Raw genomic sequence first — 24,383 nt, 5'->3', positions numbered from 1 at the left:
CTGTCTGTGTAGCAGTCTAGCTGTCTGTGTAGCAGTCTAGCTGTCTGTGTAGCAGTCTAGCTGTCTGTGTAGCTGTCTGTGTAGCTCTCTATAGCTGTCTGTGTAGCTCTCTATAGCTGTCTGTGTAGCTCTGTAGCTGTCTGTGTAGCAGTCTAGCTGTCTCTTGCTGCCTGTCGCGGTCTCTATCTCTTATAACTCCTCTGTGTCCCCTCGGCATGACAACGATAGACGAGCAATACATAGTGTATGGGACCAGGATAATTCACATGGCCTACATGCCTAAAAGCTGAAGAGGAAAGTGGAGTAGATGGGTAGGAACATGGTTGTCTCCTTCTGTGGTATTAGTCCCCTTCCCCCCTTTTCTAGAATAGATTTGACACACACACACACAATGGTATGCTGACACAAATTGACTACTTCTACAACAGCAAACCGAACATTCATCTGCCCCAAATCTTAGGGGCATGGGTTCTTCGACATTTTGCACCAATGAACACAGGAATCTATTCATAGTGCTGATCTGTATTCTGTGTCATAGTGTTTTAGCAACAATCAAGGCCGGTGACCTTATTTCCATCCCTTTCTACTGATAAGAGCTACGATAAGAATAGAAGCCTGAGCTGTGTAAACTGCATTTCTATGATTGTGTTATGTGCCTCCCACTTTTCCGTACTTAGTCCTTCCCGATCTAACACAACTGTATAGGTGAACGCAGGGGGTTCCACTATACAGCTTGCACCTGTACAGGCATGTGAAATCAGTGATTATTAGGCTGTCTTGGGAGGGAGGATGTAAGGATGCTTGTCATGATACAAGTATTCCACCTCATCATGTAGCCCACTAGCCTCTATGTATAGCAGACATTGTTCAGCTCATGGCTAAGCCTAATGGTCTCTGTCTGTGGCACCTCGCTGGTTGCCGTGGAGCTGGAGGACTGAGGTATCCCAGGGGGCATTGCTTGTGTTATTATTATTATTTTATTTTTTCTCTCTGCATTGTTGAGAATGGCCTGTAAGTTATTATTCACTGTTAGTCTGTTTACAAAGCATGTGACAAATACAATTTGATTGGATTTTTAAAAATTGGATCTCTAAGGATGGGTGAGGAATGCTGATGCTGAGAGGAACTCCACCTGTCTTCTATTGTGTTTACGTCACTGATAAACAGGAGGCGAGAAAAGACCGAGAGGGGGACAGCTTGAGGGTCTGCCCCTAGGGTCAACGGGGCTTACACCCAGCCCAGGGGAGGGTTTCCTTGCCCTTGACGCCTCTGCTCAGGTTTCAAGCAGGCTGAACAACTAGAATGAGAGAGGAGTTTTAGGGCCCATAAAAATATAGAAATGGTTGTATTATGTTCTAACGTTGTGCATTAGCTGCTCCATTGGTGGCACATCATGTAGACCTAACAGAGGTGTCCTGCACCACGTGGGGAGCATGTGGGAAATCCATGTAGGTTTCGTCTCATAGGCTAGGCATCAAAAGGGTCACTTGTTGCTGTTAGCACTATGATCTGGCTAGCTCTCGGTCACCACCACCCTGCTAATTTAACAGACTTAGCAGCTAGCATGGTGCTCTCTTCACCTGCTGCAGCAGGCCACTGCACAACTCAACACCATAGCCCACTGAGCTGAAGCCTAAACATTTAGGCCTAATTCCAGGAGTTAATACAAGTTCTCAGGTTAGGCTGCTCATTGAGCAAGAGTAGCTGGATGAGCCCCTCCACCCATTTGCACAATGTTCCTCTTGCCCACTCTCCCTCTCTACCCAACTCATTGTTTCCTCCTCAGTGGCTAGCTGATTAGCATCTCGCTACAATCTGCTTGCTCAACGCCCAGTTCAATCAGAGACTAAGCTGTTAGCATTAGCGCTCTGTTTTAGCTAGCCATTCTGTTCGTTGAAAAGACTTAGCCAAGGCCTAGCCTACTACCCTGCTTTCTTGGGCGCTAGGAACACGCAGTCAAGCACACACTTGCTCACTCAGCGCAAGAAGAACACACACACACTTAATAGGTTAGAAGAAATAACACACATAAACATGCACACAGTAAGAAGAAAAGCACACACACACACACACACACACACACACACACACACACACACACACACAGACACAGACACAGATTTGCTGCAGGGCTGGGAGAGGCTGATTTAATCACACTGGGACATTTGGGTCTGCTCCACCTGTTTCTGTTCTGGGCTCCTGCTCATAGCTGTGTGTGTGTGTGTGTGCATCTCAGTCTAGGCCTGCACTGTCTGTACTTGTACTACAGCTATCATGCTGTAGAATAGATCTATCATAATATTGACTCTGATTTACTGTCAGTAGGACTGGCACAATTATTGTATAATTATGTAACCGACAATTACGGACAATAATCGTGAACTGATTGTAATAACGGTCTTAAAACACATTTTCGGAGTGATTCAACTTAATATTCAAGTACATAAAGTTTACCCAAAAGCAGTTTTAAGTTTGACATGAATTGGGTAGAGTTGGTAATCATATTAGGATCAGATAGGTTGGGAGGAGAACCTTCATTTCCAACAGTTCCCTGCGGTCAAAGCCATTAGTTTTGGAGCTGGGCGTCACCAGAGCTGTGTTGTATTCATTAGGTGTTTCGTAGACTTTTCTAAGATGCATTACAAGCTCAAAACATATAGATTTTTTAAATTAAAATTACAATTTATGACAATAACCGTGGCTATTTGCAGGACAATTAATTCTTACCCAAAATTCCATAATCGTCATCCTAATGTCCTGCCTGTCAGTCAAATCAAAACCAATTGTATTTGTCGCATGCGTCGATTACAACAGGTGTAGACCTTACTGTGAAATGCTGACTACAACAGGTGTAGACCTTACTGTGAAATGCTGACTACAACCGGTGTAGACCTTACTGTGAAATGCTGACTACAACAGGTGTAGACCTTACTGTGAAATGCTGACTACAACCGGTGTAGACCTTACTGTGAAATGCTGACTACAACAGGTGTAGACCTTACTGTGAAATGCTGACTACAACCGGTGTAGACCTTACTGTGAAATGCTGACTACAACAGGTGTAGACCTTACTGTGAAATGCTGACTACAACAGGTGTAGACCTTACTGTGAAATGCTGACTACAACCGGTGTAGACCTTACTGTGAAATGCTGATTACAACAGGTGTAGACCTTACTGTGAAATGCTGACTACAACCGGTGTAGACCTTACTGTGAAATGCTGACTACAACAGGTGTAGACCTTACTGTGAAATGCTGACTACAACAGGTGTAGACCTTACTGTGAAATGCTGACTACAACCGGTGTAGACCTTACTGTGAAATGCTGATTACAACAGGTGTAGACCTTACTGTGAAATGCTGACTACAACAGGTGTAGACCTTACTGTGAAATGCTGACTACAACCGGTGTAGACCTTACTGTGAAATGCTGACTACAACAGGTGTAGACCTTACTGTGAAATGCTGACTACAACAGGTGTAGACCTTACTGTGAAATGCTGACTACAACCGGTGTAGACCTTACTGTGAAATGCTGATTACAACAGGTGTAGACCTTACTGTGAAATGCTGACTACAACAGGTGTAGACCTTACTGTGAAATGCTGACTACAACAGGTGTAGACCTTACTGTGAAATGCTGATTACAACAGGTGTAGACCTTACTGTGAAATGCTGACTACAACAGGTGTAGACCTTACTGTGAAATGCTGACTACAACAGGTGTAGACCTTACTGTGAAATGCTGACTACAACAGGTGTAGACCTTACTGTGAAATGCTGACTACAACAGGTGTAGACCTTACTGTGAAATGCTGAATACAACAGGTGTAGACCTTACTGTGAAATGCTGACTACAACAGGTGTAGACCTTACTGTGAAATGCTGACTACAACAGGTGTAGACCTTACTGTGAAATGCTGACTACAACAGGTGTAGACCTTACTGTGAAATGTTGACTACAACAGGTGTAGACCTTACTGTGAAATACTGACTACAACAGGTGTAGACCTTACTGTGAAATGCTGAATACAACAGGTGTAGACCTTACTGTGAAATGCTGACTACAACAGGTGTAGACCTTACTGTGAAATGCTGACTACAACAGGTGTAGACCTTACTGTGAAATGCTGAATACAACAGGTGTAGACCTTACTGTGAAATGCTGAATACAACAGGTGTAGACCTTACTGTGAAATGCTGACTACAACAGGTGTAGACCTTACTGTGAAATGCTGACTACAACAGGTGTAGACCTTACTGTGAAATGCTGACTTACAAGAACTTTACCAACAATGCAGTTCAAGAAATAGAGTTCAGAAAATATTTACTAAATAAAGTAAAGTAAAAAATAATAATAATCAAAAAGTAACACAAAAGTACACAATAACGAGGCGACATACAGGGGGCACCGGTACCATGTACATAACAATAACGAGGCGACATACAGGGGGCACCGGTACCAAGTCCATGTACATAACAATAACGAGGCGACATACAGGGGCACCGGTACCAAGTCCATGTACATAACAATAACGAGGCGACATACAGGGGCACCGGTACCAAGTCCATGTACATAACAATAACGAGGCGACATACAGGGGCACCGGTACCAAGTCCATGTACATAACAATAACGAGGCTACATACAGGGGACACCGGTACCAAGTCCATGTACATAACAATAACGAGGCGACATACAGGGGCACCGGTACCAAGTCCATGTACATAACAACAACGAGGCTACATACAGGGGGCACCGGTACCAAGTCCATGTACATAACAATAACGAGGTGACATACAGGGGGCACCGGTACCAAGTCCATGTACATAACAATAACGAGGCGACATACAGGGGCACCGGTACCAAGTCCATGTACATAACAATAACGAGGCTACATACAGGGGACACCGGTACCAAGTCCATGTACATAAAGAGGCGACATACAGGGGGCACCGGTACCAAGTCCATGTACATAACGAACATACAGGGGGCACCGGTACCAAGTCCATGTACATAACGGGCGACATACAGGGGGCACCAGTACCAAGTCCATGTGCATAACAATAACGAGGCGACATACAGGGGGCACCGGTACCAAGTCCATGTACATAACAATAACGAGGCTACATACAGGGGGCACCGGTACCATGTCCATGTACATAACAATAACGAGGCTACATACAGGGGCACCAGTACCAAGTCCATGTGCATAACAATAACGAGGCGACATACAGGGGGCACCGGTACCAAGTCCATGTACATAACAATAACGAGGCTACATACAGGGGGCACCAGTACCAAGTCCATGTGCATAACAATAACGAGGCGACATACAGGGGGCACCGGTACCAAGTCCATGTACATAACAATAACGAGGCGACATACAGGGGGCACCGGTACCAAGTCCATGTACATAACAATAACGAGGCGACATACAGGGGCACCGGTACCAAGTCCATATACATAACAACGAGGCTACATACAGGGGGCACCGGTACCAAGTCCATGTGCATAACAACGAGGCTACATACAGGGGCACCGGTACCAAGTCCATGTACATAACAACAACGAGGTGACATACAGGGGGCACCGGTACCAAGTCCATGTACATAACAACAACGAGGCGACATACAGGGGGCACCGGTACCAAGTCCATGTGCATAACAATAACGAGGTGACATACAGGGGGCACCGGTACCAAGTCCATGTACATAACAACAACGAGGCGACATACAGGGGGCACCGGTACCAAGTCCATGTGCATAACAATAACGAGGTGACATACAGGGGGCACCGGTACCAAGTCCATGTGCATAACAACAACGAGGCGACATACAGGGGGCACCGGTACCAAGTCCATGTGCATAACAATAACGAGGTGACATACAGGGGGCACCGGTACCAAGTCCATGTACATAACAATAACGAGGTGACATACAGGGGGCACCGGTACCAAGTCCATGTACATAACAACAACGAGGCTACATACAGGGGGCACCGGTACCAAGTCCATGTACATAACAACAACGAGGCGACATACAGGGGCACCGGTACCAAGTCCATGTGCATAACAATAACGAGGCTACATACAGGGGGCACCGGTACCAAGTCCATGTACATAACAATAACGAGGCGACATACAGGGGGCACCGGTACCAAGTCCATGTGCATAACAATAACGAGGCTACATACAGGGGCACCGGTACCAAGTCCATGTACATAACAACAACGAGGCGACATACAGGGGGCACCGGTACCAAGTCCATGTGCATAACAATAACGAGGTGACATACAGGGGGCACCGGTACCAAGTCCATGTACATAACAACAACGAGGCGACATACAGGGGGCACCGGTACCAAGTCCATGTGCATAACAATAACGAGGTGACATACAGGGGGCACCGGTACCAAGTCCATGTGCATAACAACAACGAGGCGACATACAGGGGGCACCGGTACCAAGTCCATGTGCATAACAATAACGAGGTGACATACAGGGGGCACCGGTACCAAGTCCATGTACATAACAATAACGAGGTGACATACAGGGGCACCGGTACCAAGTCCATGTACATAACAACAACGAGGCTACATACAGGGGCACCGGTACCAAGTCCATGTACATAACAACAACGAGGCGACATACAGGGGGCACCGGTACCAAGTCCATGTGCATAACAATAACGAGGCTACATACAGGGGCACCGGTACCAAGTCCATGTGCATAACAATAACGAGGCGACATACAGGGGGCACCGGTACCAAGTCCATGTGCATAACAATAACGAGGCTACATACAGGGGCACCGGTACCAAGTCCATGTACATAACAATAACGAGGCGACATACAGGGGCACCGGTACCAAGTCCATGTACATAACAACAACGAGGCTACATACAGGGGGCACCGGTACCAAGTCCTTGTACATAACAATAACGAGGCGACATACAGGGGCACCGGTACCAAGTCCTTGTACATAACAATAACGAGGCGACATACAGGGGGCACCGGTACCAAGTCCATGTGCATAACAATAACGAGGCTACATACAGGGGCACCGGTACCAAGTCCATGTGCATAACAATAACGAGGCTACATACAGGGGCACCGGTACCAAGTCCATGTACATAACAATAACGAGGCTACATACAGGGGCACCGGTACCAAGTCCATGTACATAACAATAACGAGGCTACATACAGGGGACACCGGTACCAAGTCCATGTACATAACAACAACGAGGCTACATACAGGGGACACCGGTACCAAGTCCATGTACATAACAATAACGAGGCGACATACAGGGGGCACCGGTACCAAGTCCATGTACATAACAACAACGAGGCTACATACAGGGGGCACCGGTACCAAGTCCATGTGCAGGGATACAGGTGAGTCTAGGTCCTTTGTAAAGTGACTATGCATAGATGATAAACAACATTGTTTTTACACTTCTGCTAAGGGGCGGTGGGGGTCAATATGGGTGACCATTTTATGAATTGTTCAGCAGTCTTATGGCTGGGGGGTAGAAGCTGTTAAGGAGCCTTTTGGTCCTAGACTTGGCACTCTGGTACCGCTTCCCATGCAGTAGCAGAGAGAACAGTCTATGACTGAAGTCTTTTGACAATTTTTTGGGGGCTTTCCTCTGACACTGCCTGGTACAGAGGTTCTGGATGACAGGAGACTTGGCCCCAGTGATGTACTGGGCCCTACGCACTACCCTCTGTAGTGCCTTACGGTCAGATGCCGGGCAGTTGCCATACCAGGCAGTGATGCAACCAGTCAGGATGAACACGAGGGTACAGCTGTAGAACTTTTTGAGGATCTGGGGACCCATGCCAAATATTTTCAGTCTCCTGAGGAGGGAAAGGTGTTGTCCTGCCCTCTTCACAGCTGTCTTGGTGTGTTTGGACCATGATAGTTTGTTGGTGATGTGGACACCAAGGAACTTAACTCTCAACCTGCTCCACTTCAGTCCCGTCGATGTTAATGAGGGCCTGTTCGGCCCTCCTTTTCCTGTAGTCCACAATCATCTCCTTTGTCTTTCTCACATTGAGGGAGAGGTTGTTGTCCTGGCAACACACTGCCAGTTCTCTGACCTCCTCTCTACAGGCTGTCTCATCGTTGAGGGAGAGGTTGTTGACCTGGCACCACACTGTCAGGTCTCTGACCTCCTCTCTACAGGCTGTCTCATCGTTGAGGGAGAGGTTGTTGTCCTGGCAACACACTGTCAGGTCTCTGACCTCCTCTCTACAGGCTGTCTCATAGTTGAGGGAGAGGTTGTTGTCCTGGCAACACACTGTCATTTCTCTGACCTCCTCTCTACAGGCTGTCTCATCGTTGTCGGTAATCAGGCCTACCACTGTTGTCATCAGCAAACTTAATGATGGTGTTGGAGTTGTGCTTTATCACGCAGTTGTGGGTGAACAGGGAGTACAGGAGGGGCATGCACCCCTGAGGAGCCCCAGTGTTGAGGATCAGCGTGGCAGATGTGTTGCTGCCTTACCTTACCACCTGCGGGCGGCCTGTCAGGAAGTCCAGGATCCAGTTGCAGAGGGAGGTGTTTAGGCTCAGGGTCCTTAGCTTAGTGATAAGCTTTGTGGGCACTATGGTGTTGAATGCTGAGCTGTAGTCACTGAATAGCATTCTCGCGTAGGTGTTCCTTTTGTCCAGGTGTGAAAGGGCAGTGTGGAGTGCAATAGAGATTGCATCATCTGTGGATCTGTTTGGGCGGTATGCAAATTTGAGTGGGTCTAGGGTTACTGGGATAATGGTGTTGATGTGAGCCATTACCAGCCTTTCAAAGCACTTCATGGCTACCGACGGGAGTGCTACGGGTCTGTAGTCATTTAGGTAGCTTACTTTTGCTTTCTTGGGCACAGGGACTATGGTGGTCTGTTTGAAACATGTTGGTATTACAGACTCAGTCAGGGAGAGGTTGAAAATGTCAGTGAAGACACTAGCCAGTTGGTCCGGTCATGCTTTGAGTACACGTCCTGGTAATCCGTCTGGCCCCGCGGCTTTGTGAATGTTGACCTGTTTTAAAGGTTTTGCTCACATCGGCTACGGAGAGCGTGATCACACAGTTGTCTGGAACAGCTGGTGCTCTCATGCGTGCTTCAGTGTTTCTTGGCTCGACGTGAGCATAAGAGGCATTTAGCCCGTCTGGTAGGCTCGTGTCACTGGGAAGCTTGTGGCTGTGCTTCCCTTTAGTCAATAATATTTTTCAAGCCCTGCCACATCCAACGAGCGTCAGATCCGGTGTGGTACGATTCCATCTTTGTCCTGTATTGAAGGATCGTCTGAGAGCATAGCAGTATTTCTTATAAGTGTCCTGCTCCTTTAAGGCGGCAGCTCTATTTATTTAATATTTTTATTTAACCTTTATTTAACTAGTCAGTTAAGAACACATTCTTATTTACAATGATGACCTACCAAAAGGCAAAAGGCCTCCTGCAGGATTCATAATAAATAAAATAAAAATATAGGACAAATCACAACCAGAGACAACACTACATAACGAGATACCTAAGGCGATAACACAGCATGGCAGTAACACATGACAACACAGCATGGTAGCAACACATGACAACAACATGGCAGCAGCACAACATGGCAGCAGCACAACATGGCAGCAGCACAACATGGTAGCAGCACAAAAGTGTACAAACATTGTTGGGCACAGAAAACAGCACAAAGGGCAAGGAGGTAGAGACAACAATACATCATGCAAAGCAGCCACAACTGTCAGTAAGAGTGTCCCTGATAAGGTCTTTGAATGAAGAGATTGAGATAAAACTGTCCAGTTTGAACTGAAGTGAACTGAAAAGACGAGCGACCCATGGATGTGTGTGCTTTGGGGATCTTTAACAGAATGTGACTGGGTGTTTGGTATGTGGAGGATGAGGGCTGCAGTAGATATCTCAGATAGGGGGGAGTGAGGCCTAAGAGGGTTTTATAAATGAGCAACAACCAGTGGGTCTTGTGACGGTTATACAGAGATGACAGAAGCGTATCGAGTGCAGTGATGTGTCCTATAAGGAGCATCTAGCCTTTGGCTCGGAGTGGATGTTGCCTGTAATCCATGGCTTCTGGTTGGGATATGTACGTACGGTCACTGTGGGGATGAAAGTCAGACACTTGTTGTGCCTCTTGCTCTCACTCCCCTCTCTCACTGTCTCTCTCTCTCTCCTTTCCTTTGTGAAAGATCCTGTCATCCCCTACAGATTCCAGACATTCTGAGATCTGTCTGAAGCACCAAAGTGTCCTCAACACCCCCCAGCCAAATAGACACTGAGAATGTTGTTGCAATTAGCGTCCTACAACGTACTGCGCTCATTGATTGGGAGGGAGCATACTGGAAAGATGGGGCCATATGAAATCTCAGGCTGTCTGTTCTCAAACACAAGAGAGGACAATATAAGCCGTGGGCACATACCTGAACACACACACACACACAGAGTTCCAAACAAGTTGGCAGTGAATGGACACACTCTCTCACACACCCTCCCTTGGCAGTCACAGGACTGAGTGTGTGTGCTTTGTGTGGCCACAGATCTGACCGTGTGACTCACATTCATTACTGTGGCATCACATCCGGATTGACGTTGTTGTTCGTTTTGGACTTCGGCAAGGCTTTTTTTGGGCTGTTCGGGCACACAAGATTTTTTTCTCTCGAGGCAAGCCGAAGCCGGTAGCCAAAGTCTACTCCCCCCTTGTCGGCGATTGGTCAACAGTAGGAATTCTTCCGTGAAATGCCTGTTGTCATTCAACGAGAAATGACTGGTCCTCATGTACATGTTTTCACTTCAGAAATACTGCACCGAACATCATAGTTAGATGTAAAATTGTGCCACTAAGATCTCTACAAAAATGTCAATGAATGACAGAGTTCTTGAATTATCTTAGATTAATTCAGACTATTTTGAGGAAGTGTATACTGGCTACGGCGTCTCAAAATGGACAAATGGTACTATTGCCGCTTTTTCAGGTTTAATGCTTATTTCCTGTCATTTTTTGTCTTGAGGTGCAAAGAAAATGAAGCGGTTTTAAAGGAAATATTATTGCAACTATGCATTTTACTACGTCTAGTGTGTATTCACCAATGTGTATTCACCAATGTGTATTCACTAATGTGTATTTTTATTTGATTTTTTTGAACCCCGCTTTTCTACCAATTTTTGTGATATCCAATTGGTAGTTAGTCTTGTCCCATCACTGCAACTCCCTAACGGACTCTGGAGTGGCGAAGGTCGACAGCCATTCGTCCTCCGAAACACGACCCTGCCAAGCCGCACTGCTTCTTGACACAAATAAGCATTTCAAGGTCCTGGAGTGGCCTAGCCAGTCTCCAGATCTCAACCCAATAGAAAATCTTTGGAGGGAGTTGAAAGTCCATGTTGCCCAGCAACAGCCCCAAAACATCACTGCTCTAGAGGAGATCTACATGGAGGAATGGGCCAAAATACCAGCAACAGTGTGTGAAAACCTTGTGAAGAGTTACAGAAAACATTTGACCTCTGTCATTACTAACAAAGGGTATATAACAAAGTATTGAGAAACTTTTGTTATTGACCAAATACTTATTTTCCACCATAATTTGCAAATAAATTCATTAAAAATCCTACAATGTGATTTTCTGGATTTTTTTTTTTCTCTCATTTTGTCTGTCATAGTTGAAGTGTACCTATGATGAAAATTACAGGCCTCATCTTTTTAAGTGGGAGAACTTGCACAATTGGTGGCTGATTAAATATTTTTTTGCCCCACTGTACCTCGCTAACTCCTCAAACCTGCTTGGTAGGAAACCCCTCAGGACGATGCATAACCCAGAAAACAAACCGGTTTGGGTGTTGTCTAGTACCATGTCCTCTCCTGTCCACTCTCCACATAGTGTTATGTTGTCTGTTGTGATTTCTCCCAAGCTGTTGTTTATAGCCAGGGTGATGTGGTGAATACTGTAATGATCGCTGAATGATTTGATTGCTTTCTCTGTGCCTTTCTCCTGCCAGACCGAGCGGGCAGCATCAGCACGTTGGACTCTCTGGACTTCGCCCGTTACTCTGACGACGGGAACCGGGAGTCGGACGAGAGGGTGGCAGGTAAGACGAGCTGTACCTGTCCTGACCGGGCAGAGATCGAGAGACGGACATGAAGAAGGAGAGACAAAACAGACAACAGACAGAAAAGAGCAGGGGAAGGGATAGAAACAGACAGAGTATACTGGACCTTTCCTTGCCCTGTATGATGTCACGGTATAACTACAGCCCTGTATGATGTCACGGTGTAACTACAGCCCTGTATGGTGTCACAGTAGAACTCCAGCCCTGTATGGTGTCACGGTATAACTACAGCCCTGTATGGTGTCACGGTGTAACTACAGCCCTGTATGGTGTCACAGTAGAACTCCAGCCCTGTATGGTGTCACGGTGTAACTACAGCCCTGTATGGTGTCACAGTAGAACTCCAGCCCTGTATGGTGTCACGGTATAACTACAGCCCTGTATGATGTCACGGTATAACTACAGCCCTGTATGATGTCACGGTGTAACTACAGCCCTGTATGGTGTCACGGTATAACTACAGCCCTGTATGGTGTCACGGTATAACTACAGCCCTGTATGGTGTCACGGTATAACTACAGCCCTGTATGGTGTCACGGTGTAACTACAGCCCTGTATGGTGTCACGGTGTAACTACAGCCCTGTATGGTGTCACGGTGTAACTACAGCCCTGTATGGTGTGGCATCATAAGGCCACACCAGCCCAGTAGAGCTCACTGAGGATGACTTCACTATGGTTCCATTCCAGATTTACCTACCCACTCAAATATCCCTGTTAGTAACCTACATAGCCTTCCATGGGCCTGTCTAGTGAGGCTACAGCGTTATAGAGATTTACCTACCCATTCAAATATCCCTGTTAGTAACCTACATAGCCTTCCATGGGCCTGTCTAGTGAGGCTACAGCGTTAGAGAGATTTACCTACCCATTCAAATATCCCTGTTAGTAACCTACATAGCCTTCCATGGGCCTGTCTAGTGAGGCTACAGCGTTAGAGAGATTTACCTACCCATTCAAATATCCCTGTTAGTAACCTACATAGCCTTCCATGGGCCTGTCTAGTGAGGCTACAGCGTTAGAGAGATTTACCTCCCCATTCAAATATCCCTGTTAGTAACCTACATAGCCTTCCATGGGCCTGTCTAGTGAGGCTACAGCGTTAGAGAGATTTACCTACCCATTCAAATATCCCTGTTAGTAACCTACATAGCCTTCCATGGGCCTGTCTAGTGAGGCTACAGCGTTAGAGAGATTTACCTACCCATTCAAATATCCCTGTTAGTAACCTACATAGCCTTCCATGGGCCTGTCTAGTGAGGCTACAGCGTTAGAGAGATTTACCTCCCCATTCAAATATCCCTGTTAGTAACCTACATAGCCTTCCATGGGCCTGTCTAGTGAGGCTACAGCGTTAGAGAGATTTACCTCCCCATTCAAATATCCCCGTTAGTAACCTACATAGCCTTCCATGGGCCTGTCTAGTGAGGCTACAGCGTTAGAGAGATTCACCTCCATGTTCTTCAAATGTAATTGAAACCCGTGTTATTTTCTCTCACAGGAGCTGTCACTGGAAGTTGTAAAATTCACACTTTTTTTCCTGAGCTTTTCTCATGACCCCCACCAGCTAATCTTCTCTGAATAGGTTAAAGGTCAGAGAGGATGAACTGAACACGTTAAAGGTCAGAGAGGATGAACTGAAAACGAGCAGAGGGGATGAACTGAAAACGAGCAGAGGGGATGAACTGAAAACGAGCAGAGGGGATGAACTGAAAACGAGCAGAGGGGATGAACTGAAAACGAGCAGAGGGGATGAACTGAATACGAGCAGAGAGGATGAACTGAATACGAGCAGAGAGGATGAACTGAATACGAGCAGAGAGGATGAACTGAATACGAGCAGAGAGGATGAACTGAATACGAGCAGAGAGGATGAACTGAATACGAGCAGAGAGGATGAACTGAATACGAGCAGAGAGGATGAACTGAATACGAGCAGAGAGGATGAACTGAATACGAGCAGAGAGGATGAACTGAATACGAGCAGAGGATGAGGATGAGACTGATGATGAATACGAGCAGAGAGGATGAACTGAATACGAGCAGAGAGGATGAACTGAATACGAGCAGAGGGGATGAACTGAATACGAGCTGAGGGGATGAACTGAATACGTTAAAGAGCAGAGAGGATGGACTGAATACGAGCAGAGTGGATGAACTGAATACGAGCAGAGGGGATGGACTGAATACGAGCAGAGGGGATGGACTGAATACGAGCAGAGGGGATGGACTGAATACGAGCAGAGGGGATGGACTGAATACGAGCAGAGGGGATGAACTGAATACGAGCAGAGGGGATGAACTGAATACGAGCAGAGGGGATGAACTGAATACGAGCAGAGGGGATGAACTGAATACGAGCAGAGGGGATGAACTGAATACGAGCAGAGGGGATGAACTGAATACGAGCAGAGGGGATGAACTGAATACGAGCAGAGGGGATGAACTGAATACGAGCAGAGGGGATGAACTGAATACGAGCAGAGGGGATGAACTGAATACGAGCAGAGGGGATGAACTGAATACGAGCAGAGGGGATGAACTGAATACGAGCAGAGGGGATGAACTGAATACGAGCAGAGAGGATGAACTGAATACGAGCAGAGAGGATGAACTGAATACGAGCAGAGAGGATGGACTGAATACGTTAAAGATCAGAGAGGATGGACTGAATACGAGCAGAGAGGATGAACTGAATACGTTAAAGATCAGAGAGGATGGACTGAATACGAGCAGAGAGGATGAACTGAATACGAGCAGAGAGGATGAACTGAATACGAGCAGAGAGGATGAACTGAATATGTTAAAGAGCAGAGAGGATGAACTGAATACGAGCAGAGAGGATGAACTGAATACGAGCAGAGAGGATGGACTGAACACGAGCAGAGAGGATGGACTGAATACGAGCAGAGAGGATGGACTGAATACGAGCAGAGAGGATGGACTGAATACGAGCAGAGAGGATGGACTGAATACGAGCAGAGAGGATGAACTGAATACGTTAAAGAGCAGAGAGGATGGACTGAATACGAGCAGAGAGGATGGACTGAATACGAGCAGAGAGGATGGACTGAATACGAGCAGAGAGGATGGACTGAATACGAGCAGAGAGGATGGACTGAATACGAGCAGAGAGGATGAACTGAATACGAGCAGAGGGGATGAACTGAATACGAGCAGAGAGGATGAACTGAATACGAGCAGAGAGGATGAACTGAATACGAGCAGAGAGGATGGACTGAATACGTTAAAGAGCAGAGAGGATGAACTGAATACGAGCAGAGAGGATGAACTGAATAAGAGCAGAGAGGATGAACTGAATAAGAGCAGAGAGGATGAACTGAATACGAGCAGAGAGGATGGACTGAATACGAGCAGAGAGGATGAACTGAATACGTTAAAGATCAGAGAGGATGAACTGAATACGAGCAGAGAGGATGAACTGAATACGTTAAAGATCAGAGAGGATGGACTGAATACGAGTAGAGAGGATGGACTGAATACGAGCAGAGAGGATGAACTGAATACGAGCAGAGAGGATGAACTGAATACGAGCAGAGAGGATGAACTGAATACGAGCAGAGGGGATGGACTGAATACGAGCAGAGAGGATGAACAGAATACGAGCAGAGAGGATGAACAGAATACGAGCAGAGGGGATGAACTAACTAGTAGAGGAGCAATGTGTCTGTCCACTACACAGACCTGTGTTATGGTGTAGGCTGATATAGCCTAGCCTATTCTAGCGTTTGTTCTCCTCGCCTCAGAACATATATGATGACTAGAGACCAATACTGTGAATAAAATGCAAAGTACTATTTCGATTTTTTTTCTTCAGAATTTGTTCTGTCTTATTGTTTATATGTGGCTGATAACAGGACCATGAGCTCCACATCTAAACTCATCTCTTTATGTGACTTATAATTGGCCTGTTATCTTTCCTTTTCTGAATGGCAAAATGCCAAATGTCAATTCCAACCCTTTAGCTTTGTAAGATGAGAGGTCTGGAGGATTCTCCAGGAACCATGCAGCAGAGCAAGCCTGTGGTCCCTTCTCCACAACCACATACCCTCTACTCCTCCACCCCTCCCTCCCTGTGGTCCCTTCTCCACAACCACATACCCTCTACTCCTCCCTTCCTGTGGTCCCTTCTCCACAACCACATACCCTCTACTCCTCCACCCTTCCCTCCCTGTGGTCCCTTCTCCACAACCACATACCCTCTACTCCTCCACCCCTCCCTCTCTGTGGTCCCTTCTCCACAACCACATACCCTCTACTCCTCCACCCCTCCCTCCTTGTGGTTCGGCATCTCCCCCCTAAACCACCTTCTCCATCCCTCGTCCCAACATGTCTCCCCCAGCTGTCTGACTCTGGGTGTTTTGGCTGTTGTGATCCCATCCCAGTGGCTCCAATACTGGACAACACTCCTCTAGGCTAGCAGCTCTCTGCTTTCTTATTTCTTAGCTTAGTTTTTAAGCTTTTGTTCTTCATTTTGTTTCCGTTTTGTTGCATCCTGTGCGCTCTTGTCTGAACTGGGACAGACTTGACCTATTGAAGCGGTAGATCTTTGGTGCACAGCCATGCAACATGTCCTCTCTGGTCTCCATTGCTTCTCTTCTTCCTGTGTGGATTTCTTCCTGTCTAAAGACAAACTTGAACTGGGAAATGACTTGAGGTTTTAGACGCCTCTCAATGTAGCGTATGTAATTACAATTCATATACATGTATTTTTCTCCTGTAAGTATTGTTAATGCATAGGGTAATTAGTGGCTATCGTATCCACTCCCATGCATAGGCCTAATATTATATCCTATTAAAACACTAATTGTTTGACCAACCACAATGCTAGAAGCGCCACTCCAAACTCACTTAATCTATTGATTGTAAAATCCCTGGTCAGACAGCTATTAGCATATTCTATAGTCTGCATCCCAATAGAGAAGAGTGGTTTCCTCTCCCTGTCTCACGATAGGTGATAGATTCCCAGAAGGTGTCCTCCATGTTGCGTTCACCTGTCCTGTGTATTCAGATCAGTGCAGATGAAGTAAAGGAGACGAGGAGAGGAAGCCACTAGACTATTGGGATGCAGCCTTAGACACTCATAGACTCTCCGTTAGTCCGCTATCCCAGGATCCTCTGCTGCATGCGTTCATTAGACCCCATAGTTTGTCTCCTGTTTTTATTTTTTATCCATCTCTTTATTTATTTTTTGCCTCAGCTTCTTACAATACATGTTGTTCTTTTGGTCATTGTTTTTGTTTGTTCCTGCTCCTTGGTTGGATGCACTACCTTCCTGTGTGTTGTGATGTCACTTCCTGTCCAGTGCTGGAGTTTGAGCTACGGAAAGCCAAGGAGACCATTCAGGCTCTACGCGCCAACTTGACTCAGGCAGCAGGTGGCGTACTTAACACTTCTACTCCTCCATGTCATCCATCTCCATCTCTCCCTTTTTATGGAGCTTCTCTCTAGCTCCTCCCCTCTTTCACTGGGATGGAAGGGTTCATCTGTTGTTTTGTCTTTCTAGAGAGCGACACTCAGGAGAGAAACAAGAACTACAAATCAAATCCTGAGATTCAGGTAGGCCGGACTCTCTCCTACACGTTGTTAGTCACTGTATGAAGTGCAGTTGTGGAGTATGTCGTGGAGAATCGTAACAAAATTTAACACTTACAAGAACTTGTGAATTCAATATAGGCTTTTAATACAAACATATCAGAAGCCTAGATGGTCCGCGGAACACACCCTTGTCCAGAGCACTGGCTCTGTTTTTATACACGTACAACATATGAGTCCATCCCACATGCAAATGAAGTTACTTCCCTCAGTCCATCTGCCACCATTATATCCCAATCTGTGCATCCTGCTTGTTCAGCCCAATAACGCCCATATCTGCTTTCAGTCAAGTTATAATGGTGACAGGACCTCTTCATGTCCCAAAAATAATACATGCCCATCTTATGCTATGGGCCCCCTTATGTTCAGCCTGGTGTGTTCTTTGGTATGTCTATCCTTACTAGGACTCGTAGACATGACATTCCTTCAGCATCTTCATGTCCTAAAAATATATGCCCTATGTCTATAGTCCATCCGTTGGTCATTTGGCTGACCCCCTCCTTTGTGTGTCCCTCTGACCTTGGTATGTCCAGCTGTCCTATGCTCTCATGGCCTTACTCTGGCCTCCTGTCCTATACAATAGACAATGCATTTTACCAGAATGGCAAATGCACTCTAAGTGTATCTTTCTGTTGTGTTACAGTATTATGTTCCTCCCTATATGTACATCTTTCTCCCACAAGTACCACTGCAGAGAATACACAATGTTTCTTCAAAAGTACAGTTTGTTGAAAAACGTGACTTTTCGAGTTGATTGATGTTTCATCCGTCTCTATACTCTCAGGAACCGATCCGCCCACTGGAGAAGCGAGCCTTAAATTTCCTTGTGAATGAATATTTATTAAAGAATGAGTACAAACTGTCGGCCATCACCTTCTCTGATGAAAATGATGACCAGGTAATGTTTGATTTGTCGCTCAACTATTCAATGTGCCATATAAGGCTCTATACAGTATATAAACATATCATCCCATCTTGTACGGTCGTTCAGGACTTTGAGTTGTGGGACGACGTGGGCCTGAACATTCCGAAGCCTCCCGATCTATTACAGATCTACAGGAACTGTGGATCCGCCCTTCCGTCGCCGCGGGATACAGTGGATGTATCCGTGGGGGTGGAGGCAGGCGAGCTCACTGGGAACTACATTGTCCAGAAACCTGATCTCTTGCAGCAGGTAGGAGAGCGAGATGGAGAGCTCTAAACAATCCACTCAGACTGATTTAGTCTACACACCTTCTCTCCATTCACAATGTTTACTCAAATCCTCTTCTCTGTCGCTCTTTCAGCAGCACACTGAGATGGTTGAGGAGTTTGAGTATCAGATCAGTCTACTGAACGAGGAAAAACAGAGTCTGGCTTACCAGATCAAGAAACTACAGAGGTGTGTGTTGAGAGAGGATGGGCTCTACACTCTACCCTATGTGGTTACAGATGCTAGATTTGAAAATGTCACTGCCACAGCATGTGACCTTTATCCCTTGAACTTTGAACTGGCATTTCAGCAATCAGCACTCTGTCCACCCAGGGCCTATACAGTCAGCGCTCTGTCCAATCCTTACAACTTTACAGATATTCTGATTTTATTTTCTCTCTCCTCCAGTGAGATCCAAAGTCTGAGAAGGACTGTGTCCCCCACTCTTCCTGACCAGGGCTCACATCTCAACTCCCTCTCCTCCTCATCCACACCTCCCCCTCCCCGGCCCCCCCTGGACAACGGTCAGTACCTGGACATCAGGAGAGCCTCAGAACCTGACAAACCCCACACTGAGAGCAACCCCCCTACTCAGACCATCAGTTCCCCTACACACACCTCTACACAGCCCCATGCCAAGCTGAAGTGCAGAGAGACGGTGGTGTTTGACCAGCCCAACAGGTTAGTCTGAAGATATAGTGTAGTTTCTCAGTGTGACCTGTAGATGGAGCCAGTGGCCTTTAATAAACACTCATTCTATTTCTCTTGACTGGAATGAGCTTGATTGTCATTCACTCTCGTCTTTTCGCCTTGTGTTCATTGACAGGAAGTTGTCACCAGCGTTCCAGCAGGCCCTGTTGTCCTTTTGTAAGATGTCAGCTGACAGTCGTCTGGGGGCAGAGGTCAGAGGTCACCCCTAATCAGTCACATGACCACAGTGTCAGCTTTCTATGTTTAAGAGTATATTATATTACTATTGAAACCATTGAACTATGTAGTCCTCAGAGCAGTGAAATATCAAAATGTGTATTTCGCTCTTTAATATTAGCCTTCTCTCCCCTCGCTTAGGTGTCGAGGATAGCAGATAATGAGGAGAGTGTGATGCTGATGTTGGGTCGCTGTCTCCCTCACATCGTCCCCAATGTCCTCCTGGCCAAACGAGAGGTACCTCCCTCTCATCTCCCCCATCCTCCCATCAACACGGGCTTCTTTCTGTCTTTAGTTTGGAATTCAACATCTGTCTCCACTGTTTTTCACATTCTCATCTCTCTTCCACTTTTTTGTCATCTTGCTTTCTCTTTTGTCTTTCTTTCACTCGCTCACTCATTGTCTCGCTCTGTGCCTCTCTGCTCCTAGAGAATGGTTGCACACCTGTGCCAGGTGAGTTGGGCACGCCCACATTTGCATGACCTGACCTCACATCCAGGTGTAACACAGGCCCGTGCCACTGGCTACAAACACACATCAGTCTCATCTGAAAATCAAGCAGGACAAAGCCATGCTAGTATTTTGATAATGTATGAAAAAGCTTGTTATTTTAAAATTTGTTTTATTTATTTATTTTTATTTAACTAGTTAAGATAAGAACAAATTCAGTGGGTTAACTGCCTTGTTCAGGGGCAGAACGACAGATTTTTACCTCGTCAGCTTGGGGATTCGACCTTTCGGTTACTAGTCCAACGCTCTAACCACTAGGCTACCTGCCGTTAGGGGTAATGGCTAGTTTCAGTAAGTAAGATTTGCTTGTGTATATATTCGATAAAGGGAGCAATCGAACTCGACCAAAACAATGAAAACACCATTGTAATGCCCGTGGGGGATCCAGAATCTCCCGCAGCAAAATGATCCTACATTTAGGCTACTGTTTGTATGTATTTCACACTATGTTGAGGTAAAAACAAATATACTGTTATGGATATCAGCCCCTTTACATGTTCATGACATCAACAATCAACTGCATTTTAAAACAAGACTCCAACTTCCACCACCGAAAAAGCCGCAATAGTACTGTTTGTCCATCTTGATGTGCAGTAACCAGTATACACTTCCTTAAAATAGTCAGAATTAATATAAGATAGATTTCTGGAGTTGTTATTCATTTGGATGTTTTTGCAGAGGAGATCTTAGTTGTGTAATTTTCCATCTAACTATAAGATGTTTGGTGCAGTATTTCTCAAAGAAAAAACTGCATGAAAATGAGTCGCTCCTTGTGGAATGACAACAAATACTTTATTGAAGAATCCCTACTGTTGACCAATCACTGACGAGTGGAGGTGGACTTCGGCTCTGAACTTTAGCTTGCATCCAGAAAAGAATGTATGTGTCCGAACAGCCCAAAAACCCCCAGCGATGTCCAAAACGAACAAAACCCTCACAAACTGTCATCATAATATACAGTTGAAGTCAGAAGTTTACATACGCTTAGGTTGGAGTCATTAAAACTAGTTTTTTAACCACTCCACAAATTTCTTGTTAACAAGCTATAGTTTTGGCAAGTCGGTTAGGACATCTACTTTGTGCATGACACAAGTCATTTTTCCAATAATTGTTTAGACACATTATTTCACTTATATTTCACTGTATCACAATTCCAGTGGGTCAGAAGTTTACATACACTAAGTTGACTGTGCCTTTAAACAGCTTGGGAAAATCCAGAAAATTATGTCATGGCTTTAGAAGCTTCTGATAGGCTAATTGACATAATTTGAGTCAATTGGAGGTGTACCTGTGGATGTATTTCAAGGCCTACCTTCAAACTCAGTGCCTCTTTACTTGACATCATGGGAAAATCAAAAGAAATCAGTCAAGACCTCAGGAAAAAAATTGTAGACCTCCACAAGTCTGGTTCATCCTTGGGAGCAATTTCCAAACGCCTGAAGGTACCACGTTCATCTGTACAAACAATAGTACGCAAGTATAAACACCATGGGACCACGAAGCCGTCATACCGCTCAGGAAGGAGACACGTTCCTAGAGATTAATGTATTTTGGTGCGAAAAGTGCAAATCAATCCCAGAACAGCAGCAAAGGACCTTGTGAAGGTGCTGGAGGAAACAGGTACAAAAGTATCTATATCCACAGTAAAACGAGTCCTATATCGACATAACCTGAAAGACCGCTCAGCAAGGAAGAAGCCACTGCTCCAAAACCGCCATAAAAATGCCAGACTACGGTTTGCAACTGCACATGGGGACCAAGATTATACTTTTTGCAGAAATGTCCTCTGATCTGATGAAACTGATTGGCCATAGTGACCATCATTATCTTTGGAGGAAAAAGGGGAAGGCTTGCAAGCCGAAGAACACCATCCCAACCGTGACGCATGGGGGTGGCAGCATCATGTTGTATGGATGCTTTGCTGCAGGAGTGACTGGTGCACTTCACAAATAGATGGCATTATGAGGGAGGAAAATTATGTAGATATATTGAAGCAACATCTTAAGACAAGACATCAGTCAGGAAGTTAAATGTTGGTCGCAAATGGGTCTTCCAAATGGACATTGACCCCAAGCATACTTCCAAAGTTGTGACAAAATGGTTTAAGGAGAACTAAGTCAAGGTATTGGAGTGGCCATCACAAAGTCCTGACCTCAACCCTATAGAAAACTTGTGGGCAGAACTGAAAAAGCGTGTGCGAGCAAGGAGGCCTACAAACCAGACTGTTACACCAGCTCTGTCAGGAGGAATGGGCCAAAATTCACCCCAACTTATTGTGGGAAGCTTGTTGAAAGCTACCTGAAACGTTTGACCCAAGTTTAAATTGTTTAATCAATGCTACCAAATACTAATTGAGTGTATGTAAACTTCTGACCCACTGGGAATGTGATGAAAGAAATAAAAGCTGAAATAAATCATTCTCTCTGCTATTATTCTGACATTTCACATTCTTAAAATAAAGTGGTGGTCCTAACTGACCTAAGACAGGGAATTTTTACAAAGATTAAATGTCAGGGATCGTGAAAAACTGAGTTTAAATGTATTTGGCTAAGGTGTATGTAAACTACCGACGTCAACTGTACGCACAAACTCTACCAAACCATTTCGACTGTGAGCATGTGGACACCTTTAGTCTATTGCTTGTTGAAGTCCGCTATGGTTGAACCTCATCTATGAGATTGTGGTGTGTGAGTTTGAGTGTGACACTGGTGTGTGTTTGTGTGTGACACTGTGGTGTGAGTTTGTGTGTGACACTGTGGTGTGTGAGTTTGTGTGTGACACTGTGGTGTGTGAGTTTGTGTGTGACACTGTGGAGTGTGAGTTTGTGTGTGACACTGTGGAGTGTGAGTTTGTGTGTGACACTGTGGAGTGTGAGTTTGTGTGTGACACTGTGGCGTGTGAGTTTGTGTGTGACACTGTGGCGTGTGACACTGTGGCGTGTGAGTTTGTGTGTGACACTGTGGTGTGTGACACTATGGTGTGTGTGTGTGACACTGTGGTGTGTTTGTGTGTGACACTGTGGTGTGTGCGGAGGAGTGGTTGGTGGAGTCAGGTGGGCTCACCACACAGTCAATGTGATTTGCATATCACAGTTCTTGTTTTAATGATCTACTGACAGTTATGAAGAATCTGGCTTCCCACCAAATATGTATGAAAAACAAGATGAAGAAAAGAGATTGTTCTGCCTCGGTGACAGGGGTTATGGACTGTGTCCGTTAGACAGCCAGAATCAACACACATCTTTGTGCTCCTACTGTTTGTAGGCCTCCCACTGCCAGCTCAAAGACACACCTTTTAAGTTCTACACTCTCCACACCATGGACACGTGACTAGGAACAAAAGACGTTTGACTTTGATGACTGACTGAATTAGTGTAACAGTAAAACTGCCTGCCACCTGTTCTCTTTACAATCAATACTTATACAGTGGGGCAAAAAAGTATTTAGTCAGCCACCAATTGTGCAAGTTCTCCCACTTAAAAAGATGAGAGAGGCCTGTAATTTTCATCATAGGTACACTTCAACTATGACAGACAAAATTAGAAAAAAAATCCAGAAAATCACATTGTAGGATTTTTTTATGAATTTATTTGCAAATTATGGTGGAAAACTTTTGTTATTGACCAAATACTTATTTATCTCAATACTTTGTTATATACCCTTTGCATGGCATAAGTATTTGATCACCTACCAACCAGTAAGAATTTCTGCTCTCACAGACCTGTTAGTTTTTCTTTAAGAAGCTCTCCTGTTCTCCACTCATTACCTGTATTAACTGCACCTGTTTGAACTCTCTACCTGTATAAAAGACACCTGTCCACACACTCAAACAAAAAGACTCCAACCTCTCCACAATGGCCAAGACCAGAGATTGTGTAAGGACATGAGGGATAAAATTGTAGACCTGCACAAGGTTTGGATGGGCTACAGGACAATAGGCAATCAGCTTGGTGAGAAGGCAACAACTGTTGCAAAAACAATTATTAGAAAATGGAAGAGTTCAAGATGACGGT

At 45.4% G+C, this 24,383-nt stretch overlaps 2 protein-coding genes across 19 annotated transcripts in view; both read left to right on the top strand.

Annotated features, from left to right (window-relative positions):
* LOC112227468 (RAB11-binding protein RELCH homolog) overlaps positions 1-24,383 on the top strand; it is a 67,217-nt gene that overhangs the window by 8,484 nt on the left and 34,350 nt on the right. For 13 of the 18 annotated variants that reach the window (XR_006080329.1, XR_006080324.1, XR_006080326.1 and 10 more), the window contains exons 2-11: positions 12,018-12,107; positions 17,453-17,524; positions 17,654-17,706; positions 18,527-18,640; positions 18,734-18,916; positions 19,029-19,123; positions 19,343-19,615; positions 19,761-19,836; positions 20,003-20,098; positions 20,291-20,314. Coding sequence is in view for 11 of the 18 variants with exons in the window: in XM_042308956.1 (XP_042164890.1) it covers positions 12,018-12,107; positions 17,453-17,524; positions 17,654-17,706; positions 18,527-18,640; positions 18,734-18,916; positions 19,029-19,123; positions 19,343-19,615; positions 19,761-19,836; positions 20,003-20,098; positions 20,291-20,314 (1,076 nt within the window). In the remaining 7 variants the exon portion in view is untranslated. The remainder of the gene's footprint in view (positions 1-12,017; positions 12,108-17,452; positions 17,525-17,653; positions 17,707-18,526; positions 18,641-18,733; positions 18,917-19,028; positions 19,124-19,342; positions 19,616-19,760; positions 19,837-20,002; positions 20,099-20,290; positions 20,315-24,383) is intronic. The other 5 variants (XM_042308958.1, XM_042308960.1, XM_042308957.1 and 2 more) reach the window with 4 other exon arrangements.
* On the top strand, positions 13,707-15,946 carry LOC121841351 (uncharacterized protein PF11_0207-like). The gene is made up of 2 exons (XM_042308966.1): positions 13,707-14,099; positions 14,717-15,946. Exon 2 carries the CDS (start codon positions 14,927-14,929, stop codon positions 15,845-15,847), a length of 921 nt encoding a protein of 306 aa, XP_042164900.1. The 5' UTR covers positions 13,707-14,099; positions 14,717-14,926; the 3' UTR covers positions 15,848-15,946.

The sequence above is a fragment of the Oncorhynchus tshawytscha genome, linkage group LG29, assembly GCF_018296145.1.
Source record: "Oncorhynchus tshawytscha isolate Ot180627B linkage group LG29, Otsh_v2.0, whole genome shotgun sequence".
NCBI lineage: Eukaryota > Metazoa > Chordata > Actinopteri > Salmoniformes > Salmonidae > Oncorhynchus > Oncorhynchus tshawytscha.
Note: the sequence above shows the minus strand (reverse complement) of the source record. Positions and strands in the feature narration are given on the sequence as shown.